Source organism: Bufo bufo, chromosome 2 (assembly GCF_905171765.1).
Source record: "Bufo bufo chromosome 2, aBufBuf1.1, whole genome shotgun sequence".
Lineage (NCBI taxonomy): Eukaryota > Metazoa > Chordata > Amphibia > Anura > Bufonidae > Bufo > Bufo bufo.
In genome coordinates, this window is record NC_053390.1 from 279,073,509 (window position 1) to 279,090,088 (window position 16,580).

The 16,580-nt window shown below is 40.5% G+C and overlaps 1 protein-coding gene across 1 annotated transcript in view; it reads left to right on the plus strand.

Moving 5' to 3' along the window:
• The window catches only part of LOC120988847 (glycolipid transfer protein), a 54,283-nt gene that overhangs the window by 30,582 nt on the left and 7,121 nt on the right, over nucleotides 1-16,580 (plus strand). The window contains exons 2-3 of the mRNA XM_040416583.1: nucleotides 5,226-5,284; nucleotides 7,100-7,233. Coding sequence (XP_040272517.1) covers nucleotides 5,226-5,284; nucleotides 7,100-7,233 — 193 coding nt within the window. The remainder of the gene's footprint in view (nucleotides 1-5,225; nucleotides 5,285-7,099; nucleotides 7,234-16,580) is intronic.

Below are 16,580 nucleotides of genomic sequence, written 5' to 3' on the forward strand. Positions count from 1 at the left end.
GAATGTAAAGTAATAAGCTATTTTTGGAGGTATTACTATCTATTATAAAAGTAAAGAAATAGAAATTTGGAAATTTGCTAATTTTTCCAAATTGTTTGTAAATTATTGTTTTGTTTTATAAATAAAAATGACATTTTCTGACTCAATTTTACCACTGTCATGAAGTACAATATGTGATGAGAAAACTATCTTAGAATGGCCTGGATAAAAAAGTGTTTTAAAAATATCACCAAATAAAGTAACACATGTCAGATTTATACGGTATATGTTGCCTATAATTCTTTCTGCCCGTTTAAAACTATATAGTGACGCACTTTTTTTTTTTTTCTAATTTGTAGATTATTTTCATTTTTTTAATTCTATTTCCTGAGCAGGATAATGGAGCTTCCATGTTTCCTGAGCTGTGGTTAACAGCATTTAGAACAGACACTGTGGGCCATGGACAACATGCATGTGAGCGGTCTAATTGACCTCAGTGGGAGAGTTTTGTAGACATGCTCTGTGATTTCTGTAGAGGTCAGGAGGGAGTAGATGAGCTGCGATATCACCCATTGTGAACAGTGGATCTCGTGTTGGTGAATCCTTTGTTATCTGTCTTTCATTTGTCTCAAACTTCAAGATTTTAGGAAATTTTTTTTTCTCTCCCAACTGCTTTGTAACAGTGCATCTTGATTTAGTTTATATTGTTATACCAAACAAGATACATTTTTATGGTCTCTAAATATGTTCTCTACATTTATTACAAGGGTTTCACTCAAAAAGTCAACCTGTGTCTGTCACTAGCTAATCTCTCAAGTCCTGTTCTAATAAAACGGTCTCATTTACAGCGAGTTATGCCAGTGCTCAGGTGTCTGAGGATCCTCATCTATAAAGCATGTGCTCCTTTGCAGATACATTTCTCTGTGGCTTTTAAATGCAGAAATAAATTTACATGGAGATCATGGTTCTTGTCAGGTGAAGAACCCACACTCTGTAGTTTCTTTAGACATTTTTATAAAAAATTTTTTTTTATATTTCTTCTAAATTTTTACACAAAGCCAACTTTTCCAGAAATGGGTATAACTAAGAAATATCTAAATAACTCTCTCTATACACTCTAGGCAGAACAGATTTCCAGCTAATGCAATGTGTTTTAGCGGATTGGGTTATAAACGTTCTTGTATGACAGGTTAACTCATGACATGAAACACTTACATCTGCATCAAGTATCTGCAAGGTAGAGATTATAAGGCCGAGATCAGCAAGCAGGTTACTTGATGCCCATCAGCTTCTGTCTTTGTGGCGATGCCAGATCAAGTAACTATCTTTTGTTACAGACGCCAGAAAAATAATTAAATAAATTTGATACAGTAGGCCGTTCCATTCTGACCCGAAGCTGCAGAAATTAGGATTCGTCTCATTATTTATTCAGATGCCGACGGCTGCACTTTGTGACTCGGCTCACTAGGTATTTTTCCACTGTTGTGGGACGTCGAGGCTTTCAGTCTCAAATATCATGGTAAAGATTAGGGGTGTGAAAGCGCCAAAGCGTTGGAAGCCTAAAAATACTGGATGATATTGGCTCAGAGCAAATCCACCTGTAGCTTTGTGACCGATGTCTCTGCCGGTTTCACTTATTGCATTTAAATATTAAAGTTTTGTTTTTTTTTTTTTTTTTTTTTTTTTTTAGTTTATTTACTATGAATACATTCTCCTGAAAATGAAACCCATGTTGGATAAGATACTATTAGGGTGGTATCAGACACAATTTTTTTATGCCAGTTTTTGATGCAATTCTTGAGCCAACGCCAAAAGGGGATCCAGCAGCAAGAAGTTTTAGTCCTTCTTTGTACTTTTATTCTCTCCCAATACACTTCTGGCTTTGGTTCAAAAAATTGCCACAAAAAAAGCTCTGTCACCACTCCTACTAGACAGAAGTTGAACCTAGTCAGGGGTATTCTTTTTTTTTTTCTGCTGTGTCATGCGGTTACTTCAGCTGACAGGAAATACTGGCCAAATTACACTTTCGACAGCAGTATGGGAAGATGATGTCAATGAAGAGAAAGTAGATTATGTTATATGACGTACTAGATATATGTAACTTTGTACCATGTACCTAAAAAGTAGCTAACAACTGCTAATGTTCCATACTTATGGCTGTGACTGATTTTCTCAACATTAAAGGGGTTAACTGGGAATTAATTATTGATTATCTACCCTCAGGATAGGTCATCAATATCAGATCAGCAAAGAACTGACACACGGGACCCCCGGCAATTAGCTGTTAGAAGAAAACAGGCACTCCGTGAGCGCCGCAGCCTCTTCCTAGGCCATGTGATGTCACCGTACATGTGTCACATGGCCTAGTTGCAGCTCAGCCCCATTCAAGTCAAAGGGGCAAAGCTGCAATACCAAGCACAGTCGCTATACAATGTACGGTTCTATGCTTAGAAAGCGCCCGGGAGGCTGCCACACTCACCAGAGATCCGGTGAGTGCCACAGCTACCCGAAACAGCTGATCGGTCAGGGTGGTGGGTCTTGGACCCCGCCAATGTGATATTGATGACCTATCTTGTGGATAGGCCATCAATATTATTTTTCGGATAACCCCTTTAAATAAATAGAATGAATTCCTTATCCTTCTAGAACACTGAAGAAAACACAAATTGTTATTACTTGCCCTTTGATTAAAAAAACTTTTTTTTTTTTTTTTAAATCCTGCTTTGTCATTCCCTCTTGGGGCCCATGGTGCTATGGAGTTGAGTGTGAATCAGTGATTCCTCTGTGACATTACCATACCGCATACGCAGCACACCCGCTGACTCTGTGTACTGTTCGACACTGAATATAGGTGGTGAAGATCAATCGCTTTCCGCTCATGCCACTTGCACCTCAAAAAATCGCCACTTGCACCTCAACAAAAACGTTGTTGCCCTGATCCATTCCCGTCTTGATTACTACAAGGCATTATTAATGGGTCTTCCCATTACTAAACTCTCTCCCCTCTCCAGTCTGCCATGAATGCAGCTGCCAGGCTCCTCTATCTGTTCAGTGACTACTCCGATGCCTCCGTCCTGTGCCAGTCATTGCACTGGTTGCCCATACAGTACAGGATTCAATTTAAAGTCCTCATTTTCACCCACAAAGCTCTCCACAGCCTGATCCATCATCCAACACTATCCACTACATCCTCAAGCACTCGGAGACACTTCAGATATCGGCAGGTGACCTGGCTCATGCAGCTTTATATCTACTGTCCTATTTTTTATGATGGCTGCACCACTGTACAAAACAAGCACTTTTTACCTTTTGTGATACCCTTATGCCCTCAGAGATTGTAAACTTTTGCATGAAGGACCCTTATTCCTTGTTTTATTTGCTGATTGATTGTTGCTATGTAATGTATGATTTTGTTTGTACATGAACCCTGATTTTAAAGCACTGCAGAATATGTAGGCACCATATAAATATTTATTATTATTCAGTCAGGTCCATAAATATTGGGACATCGACACAATTCAAAAATTTTTGGCTCTATACATCACCACAATGAATTTGAACTGCAACGAACAAGATGTGCTTTAACTGCAGACTGACAGCTTTAATTTGAGGGTATTTACATCCATATCAGGTGAACGGTGCAGGAATTACAACAGTTTGCATATGTGCCTCCCACTTGTTAAGGGACCAAACGTAATAGGACAATTGGCTTCTCAGCTTTTCCTATGGCCAGGTGTGTGTTATTCCCTCATTATCTCAATTACAATGAGCAGATAAAAGGTCCAGAGTTCATTTCAAGTGTGCTATTTGCATTTGAAATCTGTTGCTGTCAACTCTCAAGATGAGATCCAAAGAGCTGTCACTATCAGTGAAGCAAGCCATCATTAAGCTGAAAAAACACAACAAACCCATCAGAGAGATAGCAAAAACATTAGGCGTAGCCAAAACAACTGTTTGGAACATTCTTAAAAAAAAGGAAGACATCGGTGAGCTCAGCAACACCAAAAGACCCGGAAGACCACGGAAAACAACTGTGGTGGATGACCGAAGAATTCTTTCCCTGGTGAAGAAAACACCCTTCACAACAGTTGGCCAGATCAAGAACACTCTCCAGGAGGTAGGTGCATGTGTGTCAAAGTCAACAATCAAGAGAAGACTTCACCAGAGTGAATACAGAGGGTTCACCACAAGATGTAAACCATCGGTGAGCCTCAAAAACAGGAAGGCCAGATTAGAGTTTGCCAAACAACATCTAAAAAAGCCTTCACAGTTCTGGAACAACATACTATGGACAGATGAGACCAAGATTAACTTGTACCAGAGTGATGGGAAGAGAAAAGTATGGAGAAGGAAAGGAACTGCTCATGATCCTAAGCATACCACCTCATCAGTGAAGCATGGTGGTGGTAGTGTCATGGCGTGGGCATGTATGGCTGCCAATGGAACTGGTTCTCTTGTATTTATTGATGATGTGACTGCTGACAAAAGCAGCAGGATGAATTCGGAAGTATTTTGGGCTATATTATCTGCTCATATTAAGCCAAATGCTTCAGAACTCATTGGACAGTGCAGATGGACAATGACCCAAAGCATACTGCAAAAGCAACCAAAGAGTTTTTTAAGGGAAAGAAGTGGAATGTTATGCAATGGCCAAGTCAATCACCTGACCTGAATCCGATTGAGCATGCATTTCACTTGCTGAAGACAAAACTGAAGGGAAAATGCCCCAAGAACAAGCAGGAACTGAAGACAGTTGCAGTAGAGGCCTGGCAGAGCATCACCAGGGATGAAACCCAGCGTCTGGTGATGTCTCTGCGTTCCAGACTTCAGGCTGTAATTGACTGCAAAGGATTTGCAACCAAGTATTAAAAAGTAAAAGTTTGATTTATGATTATTATTCTGTCCCATTACTTTTGGTCCCTTAACAAGTGGGAGGCACATATGCAAACTGTTGTAATTCCTACACCGTTCACCTGAATGTAAATACCCTCAAATTAAAGCTGACAGTCTGCAGGTAAAGCACATCTTGTTTGTTTCATTTTAAATCCATTGTGGTGGTGTATAGAGCCAAAAATGTTAGAATTGTGTCGATGTCCCAAGATTTATGGACCTGACTGTATGGCTCTTGGAGCCAAGGTGTCTAAAAGGAATGAGAAGGAGCTTCTAGCATAAACTTCAATCTTCACAAGTAGAAATGTGTTAAAATGAACTTTAACATTGAAATTTCATTTAATTTCTGTTTTCAGACTGCCTCGGTTCTGCTATATTCTCTCCAATCAAGGCTGACATTACAGGCAACATAACGGTATATATATATTTTTTTTTCCCTGTGTTTTTCTAGATTTGGTTCTTATTTGCATCCTTTATTCCAAGGCCATTTAACCAACTTTCTTTGTTGTGCATTCTGGCTCAGGGCACATGAATTTTCAGGACATATTCTAGTCATCTAGTTAAACAGGCTGTTCGCTTTTTCTGGAAAAGTGTGAAAAATACTTTGCCATGCCACAGAATTTTGTAACTTTTATTATCTGTAATACGGTGTGATGGCATATTGTTGGGCATTTGACTAGGCATAAGCCTCATTACAAAGGAGGTGCAGTGCTAATTGAAGGGGTGTTCCAAAACTCAGATATTTGGCTTATCCTCAAGATAGATCATGAATATTAGCTCAGTGGGGGTCTGACTCCCAGCACGTCCACCGATTTATCTGTTTCAGGCAGCTGCTTGCTCTAAAAACTATACGGTGGCTAGAAGGTTCCATCTACTGAGTGGTGTCTGGCGCTGGTGTACTGCAGCTCAGTTCCCATTCATTTGAATGGGAGCTGAGCTACAATACTCTGGCAGGACCAGTACAAAGTGGACATCCACTGTTATGTTGCTGGTAGCTGTCTGAAACAGCTGATCAAGTAGGTGTTGAGGGTTGGATAGGTCATCTATATCAAAAGTCCTGGAAAACCCTTTGTGTTGTGGCTTCTTCGTTTTTCACTACATAGGGACTGTCCTAGCCGAATCCATCCTGTATACTTAAATATGGAGCTATGTTGCAGGTCATCAATATGAAATCAGCCGAGGGCAGACCACCAAAACGCCTGCCGATCAGCAGTACGAAGGGGTTGTGGTGCATAGTGAGCGCTTAGGCCTTTTCCTAGGCCATGTGATGTTGCGTATCAGATGAGGAAAGCCACTTACGGCCGTCTGAATGAGCCCTAAAGCTGTACAATTTTGAACAGCTTTTTCCTTTCAGTTTCTGTGTATTTGCAGATAGGCAGGCTTTCTGCTTACGGTGAATCCCACCAGGGAGCTGCTCTGATGGCTGAAGCCATCTGTGAACACCTGACAGTTCATAAATAATCAATTTAACTCTGTGCTTATCAGCTTGATAGAAGTTTAGCTATAATGAATGTATATGAGCTGCTAGTTCAGAGATGAGGGCTACACATGGAGTCGTCAGAGCAGTTCCCCAACGGAATTCACTGTAAACAGAAAGCCAGCCAGTCTGCAAATACACAGAAACTGAAAAAGGAAAAGCTGTTAAAAAATGTTAATAAAGACCAATTGAAATTTTAATATTTTTTTTTTATGATAAAAAAGTGCCCCCAAAGGTGTATATAGCCCTTAAAAAATTTGTCTCACTTCAGTAAGTGCCATTATTCATGCAGAGAAAGTTAATACAAGGCACTTACTAATGTATTGTGATTGTCCATATTGCTTCCTTTGCTGGCTGGTTTCATTTTTCCATCACATTATACACTGCTTGTTTCCATGGTTACAGACCACCCTGCAATCCATCAGTGGTGGTCGTGCTTGCATGATATAGGAAAAAACACTAGGCTATGTGAGCTCCCATGGTCCTGGCCACGAGAGAGGCTGACGCTTTTTTCTATAGTGTGCAAGCACGACCACCACTGATGGATTGAAGGGTGGTCTGTAACCATGGAAACGAGCAGTGTATAATGTGATTGAAAAATAAATCCAGCCAGCAAAGGAAGCAATATGGATAATAACAATACATTAGGAAGTGGCTTGTATTAACTTTCTCTACATGATAAATGCCACTTACTAAAGTGAGACAACCCCTTTAAGTCTAATTTGTAAAAATGTATGTTTTGTCATTTGTTAGAAAATTCGTAATGTCTATGAAACAAACCCCACCAAGTTCAAAACGTTGCAGCAGATTTTGGAAGGAGAAAAAGAAATGCATGGACCCTGTTGGCCAAAAGTTGGAGCAACTCTAGCTCTGATGTGGTTAAAAAGGTAACTTTTTTTCAATAGTTTTTTTACAAATCCTATTCGCATTGCACCATAAGCACTAGAGTTGTTGCGATACCAAATTTTTGATTCAATTTCGATACCATAAAAAAGTATTGCGATACTCTATACCATTCGATACCACGTGAAAAAAAATATAAAACCCCAAAAACACGTGCATTCCGCATTTTCAAAAATGGCGAATCGCGCAGTATTTTGTTTTTTTTTCTGTTCTGGCGTTCTCTGCAAAGATTTTTTTTTTATATATATTTTAATAGTTTGGACTTTTTGGACGTGGCGATATGTTTATTTATTTATTGTTTATATATTTTATATGTAAAATTGGGAAAGGGGGTGATTTATACTATTTTTTTAGTTTGTTTTTTGTTTTTTTTTTGTTTTAGTTTATTTAACCCCTTAAGGACGCAGGGCGTATCGGTACGCCCTATTTCCCGAGTCCTTAAGGACTCAGGGCGTACCGGTACGTCCTAGCTTGAACTCAGTATTCCGGCGCCCGAGGGGTTAAACGGAACGGGATTTCGGCTGAAATCCTTCAGCCGGCATCCTGTGACAACGCCAGGGGGGGTCATGTGACCCCCCCGTGTCGGCGATCGCAGCAAACCGCAGGTCAATTCAGACCTGCGGTTTGCTGCGCTTTTTGCAGTTTCTGATGCCCGCGGTCCCTGACCGCGGGGATCAGAAACTTTTGAGTGCCTATAATCAATATTTTTCACCCCCCCTGCACCCCTGCACGATTTTATGCCGGCGGGTGGTGCAGGGGGGGTGTCGCATGCGGTGGGGGCGGTGCGGGAGGCGGGCGGTGCGGCAGGCGGGATCGCGATCCCCCGCCCGCCTCCCCATGAATGATCGTTGGCTTCTAGTGGTTATACCAGGGTGCCAGCACATTGCTGGCACCCTGGTATAAACGGCTGACATCTGTGCAGATGTCAGCCGTTTAACCCTTTCCATACCGCGGTCCGTACGGACCGCTGTATGGAAAAAGTTAACTGTCGTCGGTCAGGGAGCTCCCTCCCTCTCCATCGGGGGGCTGCTGTGCCTTTGCAGCCCCCTGATGGAGAGGGAGAGAGCCCCCAGAGAGCCCCCCTCAGCCCTGTGCTTACCCTTTTATTTCATTTTATTTTTTTTATTTTTATTCAGTGATGAATGTTTTTTTTTTTTATCTTAACTTTTTTCACTTTTTTTAACTTTTTTTTTTTGACCCAGACCCACTTGGTTCTGGAAGATCCAGTGGGTCTGATGTCTGTATAATACAGTACAGTACAATATATATTGTTCTGTACTGTATTTTACTTACACTGAACAGATCTATGCTTTCAGCATAGATCTGTTCAGCACCATGGACAGCAGGACGCCTGAGCAGGCGTCCTGTTGCCATGGGAACCCTCCCCGTCTGCTCAGAACTTCGCAGACGGGGAGGGTTCCCATGGCAACAGGACGCCTGCTCAGGCGTCCTGCTGTCCATGGTGCTGAACAGATCTATGCTGAAAGCATAGATCTGTTCAGTGTAAGTAAAATACAGTACAGAACAATATATATTGTACTGTACTGTATTATACAGACATCAGACCCACTGGATCTTCCAGAACCAAGTGGGTCTGGGTCAAAAAAAAAGTTAAAAAAAGTGAAAAAAGTTAAGATAAAAAAAAAAAACATTCATCACTGAATAAAAATAAAAAAAATAAAATACACTACACATATTAGGTATCGCCGCGTCCGTAACGACCTGATCTATAAAACGGTCATGTTACTTTCCCCGCACGGTGAACACCATAAAAATAAAAAAATAAAAACTATGAGAAAATTGAAATTTTGCCCACCTTACTTCCCAAAAAAGGTAATAAAAGTGATCAAAAAAGTCACATGTACGCCAAAATAGTACCAATCAAACCGTCATCTCATCCCGCAAAAATCATACCTTACCCAAGATAATCGCCCAAAAACTGAAAAAACTATGGCTCTCAGACTAAAGAAACACTAAAACATGATTTTTTTTTGTTTCAAAAATGAAATCATTGTGTAAAACTTACATAAATAAAAATAAAGTATACATATTAGGTATCGCCGCGTCCGTATCGACCGGCTCTATAAGAATATCACATGATCTAACCCCTCAGGTGACCACCGTAAAAAATAAAAAATAAAAACGGTGTAAAAAAAGCCATTTTTTGTCATCTTACGTCACAAAAAGTGTAATAACAAGCGATCAAAAAGTCATATGCACCCCAAAATAAGGCCAATTAAACCGTCATCTCATCCCGCAAAAAATGAGACCCTACTCAAGATAATCGCCCAAAAACTGAAAAAACTATGGCTCTTAGACTATGGAGACACTAAAACTTTTTTTGGTTTTAAAAATGAAGTTATTGTATAAAACTTACATAAATAAAAAAAAGGTATACATATTAGGTATCACCGCGTCCGTGACAACCTGCTATATAAAATTACCACATGATCTAACCTGTCAGATGAATGTTGTAAATAACAAAAAAAAAAAAAAAACGTGCCAAAAAAGCTATTTCTTGTTACCTTGCCGCACAAAAAGTGTAATATAGAGCAACCAAAAATCATATGTACCCTAAACTAGTACCAACAAAGCTGCCACCTTATTCCGTACTTTCTAAAATGGGGTCACTTTTTGGGAGTTTCTACTCTAGGGGTGCATCAGGGGGGCTTCAAATGGGACATGGTGTCAAAAAAACCAGTCCAGCAAAACCTGCCTTCCAAAAACCGTATGGCATTCCTTTCCTTCTGCGCCCTGCCGTGTGCCCGTACAGCGGTTTACGACCACATATGGGGTGTTTCTGTAAACTACAGAATAAGGGCCATAAATAATGAGTTTTGTTTGGCTGTTAACCCTTGCTTTGTTAGTGGAAAAAATGGGTTAAAATGGAAAATTAGGCAAAAAAATGAAATTCTCAAATTTCATCCCCATTTGCCAATAACTCTTGTGCAACACCTAAAGGGTTAACAAAGTTTGTAAAATCAGTTTTGAATACCTTGATGGGTGTAGTTTCTTAGATGGGGTCACTTTTATGGAGTTTCTACTCTAGGGGTGCATCAGGGGGCTTCAAATGGGACATGGTGTCAAAAAAACAGTCCAGCAAAATCAGCCCTCCAAAAACCAAACGGCGCACCTTTCACTCTACGCCCTACTGTGTGCCTGTACAGTAGTTTACGGCCACATATGGGGTGTTTCTGTAAACGGCAGAGTCAGGGCAATAAAGATACAGTCTTGTTTAGCTGTTAACCCTTGCTTTGTTAGTGGAAAAAATGGGTTAAAATGGAAAATTAGGCAAAAAAATGAAATTCTCAAATTTCATCCCCATTTGCCAATAACTCTTGTGCAATACCTAAAGGGTTAACGAAGCTTGTAAAATCAGTTTTGAATACCTTGAGGGGTGTAGTTTATAGAATGGGGTCATTTTTGGGCGGTTTCTATTATGTAAGCCTCGCAAAGTGACTTCAGACCTGTAGTGGTCCCTAAAAATTTGGTTTTTGTAAATTTCTGAAAAATTTCAAGATTTGCTTCTAAACTTCTAAGCCTTATAACATCCCCAAAAAATAAAATATCAATCCCAAAATGCTACAAACATGAAGTAGACATATGGGGAATGTAAAGTCATCAAAATTTTTGGGGGTATTACTATGTATTACAGAAGTAGAGAAACTGAAACTTTGAAATTTGCAAATTTTTCAAAATTTTTGGTAAATATGGTATTTTTTTATGCAAAAAAATTAACTTTTTTGACCCAATTTTAGCAGTGTCATGAAGTACAATATGTGACGAAAAAACAATCTCAGAACGGCCTGGATAAGTCAAAGCGTTTTAAAGTTATCAGCACTTAAAGTGACACTGGTCAGATTTGCAAAAAATGGCCAAGTCCTTAAGGTGAAATAGGGCTGAGTCCTTAAGGGGTTAATAACCATTTCCCCCCTTAGGGGCTAGAACCTGGGATCTTTTAATCCCTTGTCATATTCAACCTAATAGATCTCTATAAGGGTGAATAGGATCTTACACTCCTCTCCCTGCTGCCCTGTGCACACAGCAGCAGGGAGCTGACTATGGCAGCCAGGGCTTCAGTAGCGTCCTGGCTACCATGGTAACCGATCGGAGCCCCAGGATTACACTGATGGGGTTCCGATCGGAACTGCCACTGCCACCAATGAGGAGGAGGGGAGGGGACCCTGTGGCCACTGCCACCAATGATTTTAATACTGGGGGGGTTGAGGGGGGCGGGCGCACTGCACCACCAATGATTTTGATACTGGGGGGGGGGGGGAGCGCACTGCGCCACCAATGATAATTAACCTTTAATACAGGAGGTGGGTGCCGGCAGCAGATCAGTGGCAGTTAACCCCTCAGGTGCCGCACCTGATCGGTTAACTGCCGCTGATCGCAGCTCCCTGTCAGAGGCAGGGTGCCGGCTATGTGATTCTGCTGCCGGCACCTGCCTCCTGTATTAAAAGTTAAAGACAACCTTTCATGCGTCCGGACTTTGAGTTAGCAGGCTACATAGAGCGGCGCCCAGGGATCTCCCTTCACTTACTATTATTCCTGGGCGCCGTGCCATTCGCCCGCTGTGGCCCAGTTATAGTCTCCTGCTCCGTATACTAATTACTACCATCGGAGCAATGGGGAGGAGACATCAGCTTTGCTCCTGGGCGTTCCTTCTCCCTATAGCCAGGGAGAAGGAACGCCCAGGAGAGAAGCTGATGTCTCCTCCCCATTGCTCAGGTAGTAGTAATTAGCATACGGAGCAGGAGACTAACTGGGCCACAGCGGGTGAACGGAGCGGCGCCCAGGAATAATAGTAAGTGAAGGGAGATCCCTTGGTGCCGCTCTATGTAGCCTGCTAACTTAACAAAGTCCGGACCCATGAAAGGTCCTCTATCATTGGTGGCGCAGTGGGGGAGGGAGAGACTGCTTCCTTCTCCCCTGTGCTGCTGAGGGAACATGAGTGTGCTGACAGCAGTGCGCACATGTTCTGTGATACTAGACTGCCCAGCAGCGCAGCCCAGTATCGAAAAAATGGAAATCCCGGTATCGTATCGATACCGGGACAAAAGTATCGATTTTGGGTATCGAAATTTCGATACCCGCAAAAACCCTAATAAGCAAATTACATAAATCACACTACTGGTTAAAAGTCATAGACATCATATAATACAGTATCATAAAATCATATAGAAATCACTGAAAATAACGTGTTGTGATTAACACTAAAAGCGTGAGAAAGGAATACTAGATGAACACATATGCACACATGTGTTTGGCAGCATCAACAATATCCCCCACAATCAAAAGACCGGATAGTTTGATTATAATAATCGTATACTAATGTTGTTGTATACTGTTTAAACTTGATCCAAATGTCAGCTTGTCTCAGTTCAGATCATTAGTATGAGTGGTACCTAGGCGTTGGATATACCAGCACCATATGTTTTATTGTCACTGTATCCGTGTCGTATCTGTGCACAGTATAATCCACAGGTTAGTTGCGATAATAAGTTATTTGGGAATTCAGCTCTAGGTGGCGTCCCACCTATTTAGAGCTATAATGTTCCCTTACCTCCAAATCGAAAGTGTAGCTTTTTCCTCTGATCTCTGCTGCTTCAGCGTCCCTCGTGCTTCAGTCCTGGCTCGTTCCAGTTGAGTGAAGGTGGATCGATCAAGCTCCAGGCAACTCTATTGAGCACTTGTTCATAAGTGGGACGGATCGGTTTCCCAATCGGCAGATAAAGATGTATAGAGGTAAAATTGTAGATGGTTTCCAGCGTACGCAAGGACAGTGGTGTTGCAAAGTCCAGGTTCCTTCCAGACGCGTTTCGAAGTCCCTTAGGTTACTGACGTCTTCCTCAGTGGTAACCTGGCCACTATTGCAACACCTTTTTATACCCTGTTTCCTAATTGGATCCGGTTAGGACCAAATCCTGACTTGGATCATAATAAAGGTCATATCAAAAACCCGGCCCAGGTTGTGATAGAAGGATCTGACTTAGACATGGTTGGTATTTAGAGTACAATCATTAAAGGGCATTGCGTCTCTTCATGTCTTATAAGCATCATACAGATACGTTTCATTAGAATCTTTCTTTCAATTAAAAAATCGCAAGTTGCGATAATGATGCGATTTTTTTTTTTTATGCGTTTTTTTTTTTGTTTTTTTCCCCCCAATTTTTTATTCCAATGCTGCTGAAATGTCATCCTTAACAGCGGGGATAGAGGATTTTATGATAGCTGGATTCTTTTCTGATCTATACCCTTCTTTCTCTTTTTTTTTGTGTTCAATTAATCTTTTAACCTTCACCTGTGGGGAGATCCACAGTGTATATAGCATATATTCATATTAGTAGGTTACAATGCAAATATAAATAACATTACTAATAAAATTATAAATAGAGATAAAAAGAGGTACATTATACCAAAGCTAGGGACGGACCTGGTGCTATGGTATAGGTATATAGATGATATTATTTTGGTGTGGAATGGTGATAAAGGTTCCTTGGTTTCCTTCATAGATACACTGAATAGGAATGATAGAAATATACACCTTTCCTCGAAGATCTACGGTGAAAATATAGAATTTTTGGCTCTAAATATCCGGATTGAGGGTGAAAATATAATTTGCAACACTTTCTTAAATGATGTAGCTAAAAATTGTTTTTTTCCCTACACTAGCGGCCACCTACCAAGGTGGCTGTTAAATATACCTTACGGACAATTTCGGCGCATAAAACGCAATTGTACTAGAGATGAGCAATTTGAAGAAGCAGCTTGTAAAATGAAGGAACAATTTTTTAACTAGGAAATATCCCCAAACCCTAGTAGACTCATCCCTAACGAAAATACGACAACTAGATAGAAGGTCGTTCTTTGAACCAGCGCAATCCAAGAGAGAAAGTAAGGATGAGGGAATTATGAGAATAGTTTTGCCTTTTATTGCACTGTACCGGAAAATCCAACAAATGGTTAAGAAACACTGGCACTTCCTGAAAGGGGATAGGACAATGGGCTCACTGATCCCCACTATACCACAAATAGTGTATAGTAAAGCACCCAATTTAGGATTGAAGGTAGCTCCCACAACCAAAATAAAAAAAATTAACAAACCCACAATACAAAAAATGGTAGAAATCCAAGGTTTCTATAGGTGCGGCATGTGCATAAATTGCCGGGCAACGTGTTGTCCGCGAAATACGCCAGAAATAATATCTCCGGTAAACCAATTTACACATAAAATAAAGGAATATCTCACATGCAGCACTACAAGCGTTATTTATATAATAAGATGCCCGTGTTATAAAATCTATGTGGGAAGGACCAAACTGATGTTAAAGAAAAGGATTGCAGAACATCGTAACAATATTAGGAAAGGCCATATGGACCACCCACTCTCAAGACATTTTAAGGAACACCATGACCAACAAACCAAAAATTTGAGCTTTGCAGCAATAGAGAAGGTGGAAATGGATTGGAGAGGTGGGAATCATATGGACAAAATGTCCAGAACTGAATCAAGATGGATTTTTGAGTTGGATACTCTTATCCCACATGGATTAAATGCCGAGCTCGAAATTTTTGTTTTTTTATAGACCCGAATAGTTCTTGGGTGGATGCCGTCCACCGATGCGCAGTCGGATGGTATTCTTGTTACGTACGTCCGACGGCTCCTTGGTGGAGGGCACCCATCCCAAAATCGACCGCAATCTCATGTTCATCATGCCCAATAGAAGTCCTTCTATATTTTATAATATAAATTTTATACATGAAATTTTAGATCATATATCATTGCTTTCATTTCCATTCTTATTTTTATCTCCATTTATAATTTTATTAGTAATGTTATTTATATTTGCATTGTAACCTACTAATATGAATATATGCTATATACACTGTGGATCTCCCCACAGGTGAAGGTTAAAAGATTAATTGAACACAAAAAAAAGAGAAAGAAGGGTATAGATCAGAAAAGAACCCAGCTATCATAAAATCCTCTATCCCAGCTGTTAAGGATGACATTTCAGCAGCATTGGAATAAAAAACGCATTGGGGGGGAAAAAAAATAACAAAACATAAAAATCGCATCATTATCGCAACTTGCGATTTTTTTTATTGAAAGTAAGATTCTAATGAAACGTATCTGTATGATGCTTATAAGACATGAAGAGACGCAATGCCCTTTAATGATTGTACTCTAAATACCAACCATGTCTAAGTCAGATCCTTCTATCACAACCTGGGCCGGGTTTTTGATATGACCTTTATTATGATCCAAGTCAGGATTTGGTCCTAACCGGATCCAATTAGGAAACTCGGTATAAAAAGGTGTTGCAATAGTGGCCAGGTTACCACTGAGGAAGACGTCAGTAACCTAAGGGACTTCGAAACGCGTCTGGGAGGAACCTGGACTTTGCAACACCACTGTCCTTGCGTACGCTGGAAACCATCTACAATTTTACCTCTTTATCTGCCGATTGGGAAACCGATCCGTCCCACTTATGAACAAGTGCTCAATAGAGTTGCCTGGAGCTTGATCGATCCACCTTCACTCGACTGGAACGAGCCAGGACTGAAGCACGAGGGACGCTGAATCAGCAGAGATCAGAGGAAAAAGCTACACTTTCGATTTAGAGGTAAGGGAACATTATAGCTCTAAATAGGTGGGACGCCACCTAGAGCTGAATTCCCAAATAACTTATTATCGCAACTAACCTGTGGATTATACTGTGCACAGATACGACACTGATACAGTGACAATAAAACATATGGTGCGGGTATATCCAACTCCTACCACTCATACTAATGATCTGAACTGAGACAAGCTGACATTTGGATCAAGTTTAAACAGTATACAACAACATTAGTATGGAGTTAACACTTTAGATATTGAGCACCACTCCATCCTTCTTATAGGTAGAGCCACCTCATTCCATTAATACTTTCAACCCTAATAAGCACCTTGTGATACATTACCATTCTTGGTGAATAATAAAGGAACAACACGACATATAGTTATATGGTAAGATGCAGAGAGAGGCCAAACAAGTTATAACAGCTTCTAAAGCACAAGCGGAAGAGAAATTAGCTCAGTCAGGGAAAAAAGGCGATAAGGTATTCTTCAGATACATAAAGGAAACTAAAACAAGGAATTACAAAATTAAAAACAAAAGAAGGAAGGTATATGGAAGAAGATAAAGAACTAGCTGACTGCCTCAATGAATACTTCTGTTCAGTTTTTACAAAGGAAAATTAAGGAAAAGGACCTCAGTTAGGAAAGAAGACTAATGAATCTTTTGATGCATGTGTCTTTACAGAGGAAGAGGCTCTAAGT